At 40.9% G+C, this 10,194-nt stretch overlaps 1 protein-coding gene across 1 annotated transcript in view; it reads right to left on the bottom strand.

Moving 5' to 3' along the window:
* LOC122802716 (ADP/ATP translocase 3-like) overlaps window positions 1-8,848 on the bottom strand; it is a 101,621-nt gene extending 92,773 nt beyond the window's left edge. The window contains exon 1 of the mRNA XM_044072471.1: window positions 8,544-8,848. Within this exon, the coding sequence (XP_043928406.1) occupies window positions 8,544-8,654 (111 nt within the window). The 5' untranslated portion in view covers window positions 8,655-8,848. The remainder of the gene's footprint in view (window positions 1-8,543) is intronic.
* Window positions 8,849-10,194: the final 1,346 nt, after the last annotated feature.

The following is a 10,194-nucleotide window of genomic DNA, read 5'->3' on the forward strand; positions in this document are numbered from 1 at the left end:
GAGGCCCATGAGAGAAAGAAAACCCATTGGCAAGTCAGAGCTGCAGAGGCTTTTTTTTTTTTTTTAAATAAAAAATTTTGTCGGAGCCACGATTGCAATATGAAATCATAGTAGAGGCACACTGTAATGCAGTCTGTAGAAACCTGGGAAAGAAGAGAAAGCATAAAGTAGACTGCAGGGACTACTGAAACGAGAGTACTTCTTGTGACTGCCCCCCTAGAAGCAACAGAAAGTAGCTGCTACATTTCATACTGTCAGAAGACGCAAAAAGATAGCAGCTGAATGTGTCCCAGCAACTGAATATCTGTTGAGCCAATGAAGAGCCAAAGGACCACTCAAGGCATCAGACACCTTCTCAGCTTGCCCGTTAAGACAGTTGCTTTTTGCAATGCAAATCCAATAACCACTGCCATACCCTCACTGAAACACTGCAAAGAGGAAAGGATATGGTTCCTCACCACTTGTAAAATGTACAAAGCCAGAGACATTTGGTCAATATGAATTAAATAACTCCTTGGGGAAAGAGGTCATGGAAAGTTATTATTCCAAGGACTACATCCTTCACCTGAAGTGCCTCTCGCCCTCGAGGCAGCCACAGTAACCACCACTGCTGGGCAAAGTAAAACAGAGGCATCCAAGCAGATCTGGAGACACCAACCGGATGGTGTTACGCACATTGGGTAGAGAGGTTCTGGCAGCTGTGACCACTGAATTTTCATGTTAAGGCGGGCATTAAAGACCAGGAAGGCCATCCAGAGTCCCAGTACCTTCTCAACCAACACAGGCGGAAGGAACTGTTGCACAAGCACAACTGATCTGGATACTGTATAAATACAAAATGTTGCCAAGTGCAAACTAATGAACTTGTATGCCAGTACTGACGTAGCCTAAGGATAGCCCAACAGCACGGACTGCAAGACCTCTGCAACTAGGAGCCACTCACATAGGGAAAAAGGAGTATCCCTCAGTCGCCAGTGAGCTGCAACTACACCCATGCATTTGGTCAACATCTAAAAGACTGTGGCGAGACAGAAGGACAAGGCTCTGAACTTCTACTGACTGGCTCCTATCTGAAAGCACTGGTACCTCTTGGATTCTTGTAATTATGTGGAGGTAAGCAAGCAAATTTAGTCAGTCTCTTGCACTGACCTGAAAGAGATTCTTGAACCCTTCTAGTCTGGTGGAACCTCCTGGACAGCTTTTTTTTGTTTGTTTTTGGAAGAGCCATTTCCTTCTTTGCTGCTTTGTTCTGGTGGGATGCAATGTCCAAAAGCAGCATCAATTTTGTGGGAGAGGGAAAAATGGAATGGCAAAGGCTCAGTATATTAATTCCTCCCAGTACAACCCCACCCAACTGTTTTGGGTTTCAAAACAGGACAGGAATGGATTCATTCTGAAGTTGGGATCCAATTAAGTGTTGGTGAAATTAGTTATTCTTTTGATGTTTGAAAGTGTTGCATGGAGCACTTGTGACTGTGCCCAGACTTGCTCCCTTTGTGCAGGCTCGGTAGAGGTTAATACCCCCCCCCCCCCCACGCAGCAGTCCCTCAACCCAAGAGGAATTAGCATAACAGTTAAGGTGTTTATAGCCAAGCAAAAAAGCTCCTTGTGGTCGTTAACCTAGCAATTACCAAGGCAATTTTCAATATTGGCTTTAGTCTTTCAAAGTACTCAACCTTTATTCTCATCTGTCCATATTTAGACAATCCATCTATTCCAAAATACTTAACACACAACTTCAGGTTACTATGTCACCATATGCCTGCTCCAGGTCATTTTCTTGGTAATACAGCTTTCCGTTAAAAGTTGCTTCTGCCCTTTATCAAGGCCAAATGTCACTTCTGTATCATATGAGAAAATTCTAAATCTGCACTTGTGTTTTCATCTGGCAAAAACTACAGAAATAAATCTTCCACAAAAATAATTTGGTTATTTCTGGGAGCCTAACCCATTAACAGCTTAATGGGTTAAAAGCAAGTCCGAAAACTGCAGTTGTGACAAAGAATCAACTTAGCATATCCACCTTTCAATTTTGACCCCAGGATAATAATTTGCCCTTTGTCATGATTTGCCCTTTGTCATGATTTGGCTGCAAACTGGTTTGTCCAGTCTCATGGTCACTAATATAACTGATCAATGTTGGGTGTTTTCTGCAACATTTCTTTATTCATGAATGGGGAATGCTGCCAAATGCTTTCCTGCAATTTATGCTATAATTTCCCCTTTTACGGCTTTCTTATGGCTTTATTTAGCAACTGATCTTTTGCTCTACTTCCGCATTTAAATTTTTCTAAATGGTTAAAATTATATACACGACTAACTGCATCAATTCCAGTATATCACTGGAAGGCAAATTGAACCTGCAAGCCATTTTAAGAATTGGACTACTCGAGTATTTTGCCAGCTAACCAAATTGGTGTCAGAGATGCAAACCCAAACGTCAATGCAAAAACATGGCGGACAGCCTTTAGTATATATGGACTTTTTTCCCCATTTAGGAACTTTTCTTAATTTCATACCAATTTCTCAGGCCTTAAACGGTCCATCTTCAGGAAGGTACAAAATAGGTTTGGGATACAGCTTTACTGTTTGGTTCCTGCCGTGCTCTCCTAGTGACAAAGTCCATAAGACTATCCACGGGAGGGATAACCAAGAGGGAGCAGAATCAAATGCCTTAAGATGGTCCAGCGAACAAGCAACTCAAAGATTTCACCAAAGAAGAGTCTTCAGTAGGAGGTGCAAGAGGAACCCTCAATCCACCAGGTCCAGGTCTTTGATGAGTCCTTATGTCTTTTACAGGCCCTCTTCTGGGAATCTCTGATGAGAGCCCCCAAAGACAGCTAGAATCATGGTAATTTCTTGGAGGGCACCCGATCTGCTCTGCCCCGCACGAGAGGCTTAAAAACAGGTGTGCATCTCTGCAGTATACATCTAAGAAAGGGAACCTGCCCTCCTTCACATAACTGAGCACCAACCCAAAACAGTCCAGTGCCAAAACAGCAGTAACTAGGGCCAAAGGTCAAACCCCAGCACACAGGAACCAGACTGTTCCAAAACAAACTGGGACTGACAACTCTGAGGCTGACAACCGACACCAACAGCCCTATGCAAGTTGGAGCTGAAGCAATCTAGCAGTCAAGACCCCCTCAGTGGTATAAGCAAGTTGAAAAGGAAAAATGTTAACTGTATTCTAGCAGATGTCAACATGGTCCAGGAGGCAAGTCTATTTAAACCATTGGTGTAGAGGCATGTGCCAGGGTAGGAGTTAGTAATCAGAGGGAACCAACCCAGTCTACAGCAAATGGTTCCCGATTACCTGCACCTTAAGAAATGGCCTCATCATGGGATGCAAATCTACAGAGTTTCCAATGACAAACCTGGAGCTAGGTAGGGTGCAGGGCACTACGGGAGTGCCAAGTTCAGGATTTTGAGACACAGAACACTGACAAATAGCAGGACTGAATTAGCCAAGCGCCTCCAGTCCCAAAAGTAAGGGGGGGACAAACAGATCTACATTTACCTTAAAGATTGCCAAGGATGCTAACATACAACTGAAGTTTGTCCCAGAGGTGAAAACAAAAAATCTTCCATGCCAAAAACGTGGCAGCAATTATTTAAAGCAAAGTATTAGACTACTTTTACAAGGTTCTGTCAGATCAAAGAGGAGTAAGGAAAGAGGGGGACAAAACCAGGAGGGAAAAAAAAGGCAACTCTGAATTTCCTTCCTTTTATCATGGAAAGGCTGACTTTTGCCTCCAAGAATCCACACCCTGGATTACTCTTCAGCCACACTTTCACTGAGAGCAACAGAACTGTACTCTACAAAGGCCAGCCATCACCTTGGCACAGAAGATGACTTGGTCAACAAGAACCCCTTGTGTCCTTTATATCAGAGCTTAACACAATAAAAGCAATCTAAAGCCACCTGAAAAGTACTGTCTACTCCTACCACCACATCAACACTACAGGATAATTTCAAGATAGTGCCACTATGAGAAGCCCAACCACCAACACATTTCTGAAAGACAGTTTCAGGAGCTTTGGTACCCACCCACACAAATGCTTATGAATGCTTTTGTAGCCCACTGATGCTGCAAGTGGTTCCTTTTCATATGCTCTACATCAGCAGGGTGTTTGTTGAAAAGCCTGTTAAAAGTTTCAATTCTGAAAATGGTACATCTGACATCTACAAAAGGCCAATGTAAAGAACACTACATGCAGTCAAAAGTAAACGCAGCTTGGGGGCAAGCCAGCCCCCGGCCCTCCCCCTGCTCTAAGGACTCTTGCCCTAGAACATCTCCTCTAGTAGTCAATATCAACACCAACCATAGACAACAGAAACATTTTTAAAAAAAAAAGTCAGGTATAGCCTGCTGGGCTCCAGGTCTTAAAAGAAATGATGGCAGGGCAAAGGATGGCAGCACCAGAATTACCCATTCTAAAGACAAACACTGCCCGTGATAAATTGGACCCACTACAGAGCTATCCGACAGCGATTCCTGGCTAAAACATGTCCAGTTGTGTCCATGCCCTTCTTGTAGTGAAATTGGTGTGCCAAGTCTTCCTCACATATGCTATGCCAAGAAAAAAAAAAGTTTGCAACATTTTATCCCATAATGTACATGTATGTAGCATTTGAGAAAATGTATGCATCTTTGGAGGAGTCTCCTGTGAAGACCACAACCATCTTCATGTTGGTTGGATTCAAGGCAAAGAAAAAAAGTGCCAAGAGGTCCTGGCTCTCCATGACCAGGAGATGGATGTCTAACAAAACAGATTAGACAACCAGCACAGAAACAGTAACACCAAATCCTGCTACAGAAGCCTAGGTAGCCAATACTTGCTACTAGCAACGCTGCAGCAGATTCACAACGAAAACACAGGCAAGATATGTACCAGTTTGGAGGATTGGTACAACTGCTCTCCTCATAACAAATTATACTTCATTCCTCTGCCAGAAAGAGTACTCAAGCTCATCATTTGCCAGTGGGGGCAAGTCTCCAATATCAATGAGCAGACTAGCCTGCAGATCCAGTGTACTGTCTTAAACACTCTCTCCAAGTTGCTTGTAAGCTCCAACATCATATGCAATATCACTGCCAAGTGACAACATGCAGGGTGTCCATGCAAGCTCCAACAGCAGCCCAAGCCACTAAACACTCCAGTCAGTCATCTCAGGGCATTATCCCCATACACCAGAGCTTAGCAAGTTAATGATCACAATTCTACAAAACAAAATGTTTTAAATTTGGTTAAACACATGACAGCTGGAACACAAGTTCCACTTTTCAAAAATTAAAAGGAATGAAAGTGTTAACCGCTTCAACTCTGACAAATCATATCAAGCAGACGGGAGAAAGGGAAAAAAAAAAAAAAAAGCGTCAGCCTGGAACATGCAATGCATTTTAAAGAAAAAAAATGAAAATGTCACATTAGCAATATAACACCTTTTTTGAACAGACGCTTGCCCAGTCAGAAACTATGGCCCTTTGGACTCTATCTTTAATCCCATTCGGGTTAGGGGACTAGCTGAATGCACCTCTAACCCACAGCAAAAATAATGCAGGTACTTGGAAAATAAGATACCCCCCCCTTACAAAAAATGGCATAGCCAACGAACCTATGGTTTACCATACAAGATAAAAGCTCTACTTCAGTGTATACCCAATGACCTCCAAGTCAGTTGACTAGAAAAGCCAAATATGTCAATCCTGAAGATATTATTACAGGCACTAGGTACCATTCCCCTCCAACATTCAATGTGTGGTATTTAAAAGTCTACATAAAGCTTTAAATGCCCTCAAACATAGTTTTGGTCTCAATTGCATCCCAGCAGAACTAGTATGTGGGCGAGTCCACAGACTTAACAGAAGCATCTCAGAAGTGGCAATGCATCACACTGCAGTCCATGGAGACTGCCACACACTAGCCCCCAACAGACACCAAGGGACAAAGCAGATGTGTGGGTGTATACTTACAATTCATGCACATTTTCATTTATACCACCACCACCCAATTAGAAATGTTAAAATGTCACGATAATGTATGAAGTGTCAAGCAACAGCAATTCCACTGGGGAAAGCTGACATGGAAACAAGAATGACAAAATGACCAGATCTTAAAGCCACATAAAGGGAATCTACTTTGAAGAAATCGATACAAGGAAAAACCCTCTAACAGCAGCAAATACTGCAACCTAACAAAATTTCACTCTGCATAAAATAAACCAAGAAAATAATTAAGTCCCTTTAGTCGACAAAATTCTATTATGGGAACATAACTCCTGTCCTAGTTGTAAATTGAAATATCAAAACAAAAAGGAGGTGGGAATAGTCATACCCTCACTGAAAGGAGATGAATCAGGTAGCAGTTATTCAATTCACAGAGTAATGAATTGGCAACCCTAGGCAAGACTATAAATGACATACCTAGTCAACTGGACAAGTGAACTTGCATGTTTTTATTCTGTTTTAAGACAATGTATTACATTTCAAACCACTAATACACTAGAAAGAAAAGACTGCATGACTCGTAAGACAGTTTTAAACCCTAGAAAATGGACTGAGCAGCTGGATAATCAGTCATATGTTAGTAGTACTCTTGACAGCACAGCCATGAGCTGTAGTTCCTGTGGTACAGGGTGTGACCCAGTCAGCTTACTGCAGGTAATTAAGAAAAAAAAAAAAAAGTGCCTTAAAGACAGTGGGGCTCTCCACGTCCAAGAAAAGCATGTTTTGTTAAAGTACCAATGGGTGGACAAACGAGAAGATGCAGACTTGGGTCAACCAGCGAGCCAAAAAACACCTTTGAAGTCTTCTCTAGCAACTTTTTAACCAAAAGGTTGTCACTTAAAAAATGTCTTAATCCACTCAGATAAAAAGCACTGCAGTCCCAGGTCTAAAGCAAGAACAAGAAGGATCAGCAAAAATGCTGCAGTGGGAAACCTATCTTGACAGCAAAACATCACACCAGCAATACCCTTAATATGTACACGTACATCATTAAATACAAAAAAACAATGTCACTCCTACTCCAATTGTGACCTTCTACATATAACCTCAAGCTCATTTGAAGGTTAAAAAAAGAGCATTTACCATTTTCTTCCAATCACTCATGGGGGCATACTTTCAACACTACATTCCCACTTATGGCTTCAGAGTTATCACAGCAAAGGAATGCTGCCTTAACCCATCCCTTAAATTGCTGAATATTGTATGAAAAAAGTTACATCATGAAAATTTGACAAACTCAAGAAGGTGCACCTGCCCTCCTTTCCACAGCTCTAACAGATATACCACATTTACTGCAGAAAGCAAACCTACGTGCATAGATACAAAACTGAAGACCACAATACTGTTGCTAGCATTTCCATTCTAGTGGAAACAGACTTACTACTCTTAATACATATCCTGGTAGGTACAGCTGTTAAGAATGCCCACCATCAATGTCAAGGGATATTTACTTACCAATCACAAATTCCACACTGAAAGGATGCTTATTCTATTTCATAGCTGAGACCATCAAAAAAGATTCAAGTTCAGTTGCTGTGGCAACACTCAAGCCTCAGTCCCCAAATTTAACAGGTCAAGCAATGCTACCACACTAACCCACTCTCCTTAGCTGTCATCTTGTCTCCTACTCTCCTTTAGGAAAGTAGTGGCATACTAAAAAAAAAATTGCAATCTTCCTCAGACTCTTTCCTGTACCTCGGTAACTAGCAAAAATATACTGTGACAAAGTAACAGGGGTGAGTGAAAGAAGGATTTAGCAGTCACACAAACGTGTAGCTGTAACTTCTCAAGGTAACTCAGTTTTCTACAGTAAAGAAAAAAAATATTCTGTATAAAAACTGCAAACTAACCAATTACTGCATTTCATAGAACCCTTGCTGTCCATACGATGCACAAAACCTAGAGACCCTGCCAAAACAGGATGACGTTTGTAAACAAGATTAAAAAACTTCATCAAGCAAATATGTTAAAAACATTCGAGTGTAAACCCATGCGCTTTCTACAAAAGTCCTTAAACCACGGATCTTAAACCAGGAAGCAACAAGCCGCGCCTATCTAGGCCTCACACACACCTTTTGACATAGACAGCCATCAGATTCAAACAGTTTTAACAAACAATTTACCATACAATGAATAACCCACATCATACAGCATCAGACAGTAAAAACTACTAGGAGATGAAATACTTACAAGACACTTTTCTTACGGTCATAAGATCACAGCTACAGACGTAGGATACTCAGCTTCTACTCACAAAATAACGCGAAACCAAGTGCTTCAAAAGAAGTAAAAGGACCAGAAATACTTAGCATCCATGAGAGACCATCACATTTGTCCACAACCACATAACCAACTTTCTCACAAAGCCTACCTGCAACACACCTCTGACAACCCGGCACTTTCAATGACAATGAACCGGCTTTTCTCAAACCACCATGACCTTCCTTCCAGCCCCAGGAGAAAGGAACTCGAATAAAACTCATTCTAAAAAAAGGGAACGAAGAACCTACAGTACTTCCCTAGCCACTGTACCTGTAATAACAGTTTGACTCTTTCAATAGGTGCCACTGCAGTTTTAGAGATTGCAGCTGCGACGCCGCCCGCCAGGAAGTCCTTGAGAAAGGAGATGGCCTGTTCCGACATGTTGATTAATAAAAATTATGAACCGCTTCCTCAAGTACAGTAGATATACAGTTGTGTAAAGTGCTCTAACAAAGCTTAAAGAAGTGGCAGCTGGAAAATGGACACTTCTTTTTGTTATTTTAGTCCCAACGGCGGATTAGAAAATCTCCGCAGCTGCTTTTCGCAAACAAACCTCGGTCAAAATGGACGAGTTACACTTTGCGCATGGGCTTAATCATTCTCGACATCGCGAGAGATGTTTATTCTTAGATCCTCCTCTGCTACGTGCAACCTTATGAAAAATATTGTATAATGTGGCTTCGGAAGATGGAATTAAAAAGTGGGCGGATGCTAGAGTTGAAGAGGGCGGTGCTCCTAGTTTGATAAACGCCCACGCCCAATAAAGAAGCCCTTATCCGTTACGATTTAGCAGTCCTTGATTTTTTCAGAAACTTCTTTGATTTTTTTTGGCCTAGTGTTGCTCTGTTTTTTGTTTTTTTTTTTTACTGTAAGCTATAAGATTACAATGCAGTACATGTATCCCACAGGTCGTGACAAGCATTCATTGCATATTTTTATTCATTTCATAAAATGAACGTCATAATATTTTTAAACAAGGAAACATCTTTATTAATTTGTCACCTATGACATAGGCAATCATACATGTATATAAATGAAAACAAACCATGTTGCCATAATTTTAGTTGCAAACTTTATACATCACAAACCATAATTGACATAATTTTATTTGCAAAAAGTATGCATCACTTAAGTTATAGTGTATCATTTGTACTCTATCCAATCATTGTCAGTCAAACATTACGTAGTTCATTCCAATCCTTCCTTCTTTTAAACATTCCTGTTCTACATGTATCGTTCTCATAATTCCCATTTTCTATGTAATTTGCTCCTACCCTTTTCTAAATATCCCAAGTCCCGTTGTTTTATCCCTGTTACTATATTTAGTAATTCCAGTACAGTTGGTTTAGACTTAGATTTCAATTTTCCAGTAACTGGTTTTTTGGCTGCCACTAATACATCTCAAGTGTACCTCATTACGAAGAACGGGCCTCATTTGTGGTCTTAAAAAGTTCACATTCCTCAAACTTCCACATCGAAAGGCTCTGTCACACATTCAATCTTAGGATTTTTTTTTTAACTGATATCCACAGTAAATAGAAAATAATCTTATTAATTCATTAAAATATCTTTTTATAGGTGAAACCAGCATATTTAACCATCCTATGACCTTCCTGGTTGAAGTTGTTAGTAAGATGGTACATACTCCATATTTTGCCCATTTGTTACACATTATGTGGGCTAGTGTTCCTCATGTCAGAGATGGAAAGTTGAGAGCTATGGTCACAATAATTAGACTCAGCAAAGCCTTATTTATGTCTAGGCGATTCCGATTCTGTATCATAGCTAAAAAAATCACTTTTTAGTTACCACCAATTTGCTCACCCAGTATATCTGACAGGATAGTCTGCAGGAAATCTTTAAAGTCTACCAACTCCTTACATTCTCAGAAAAATATGTTCCCAACTATCTCCTCCCCATC

This window comes from Protopterus annectens, chromosome 5.part0, assembly GCF_019279795.1.
Source record: "Protopterus annectens isolate FY-2018-M chromosome 5.part0, PAN1.0, whole genome shotgun sequence".
Taxonomy (NCBI): Eukaryota; Metazoa; Chordata; order Ceratodontiformes; family Protopteridae; genus Protopterus; species Protopterus annectens.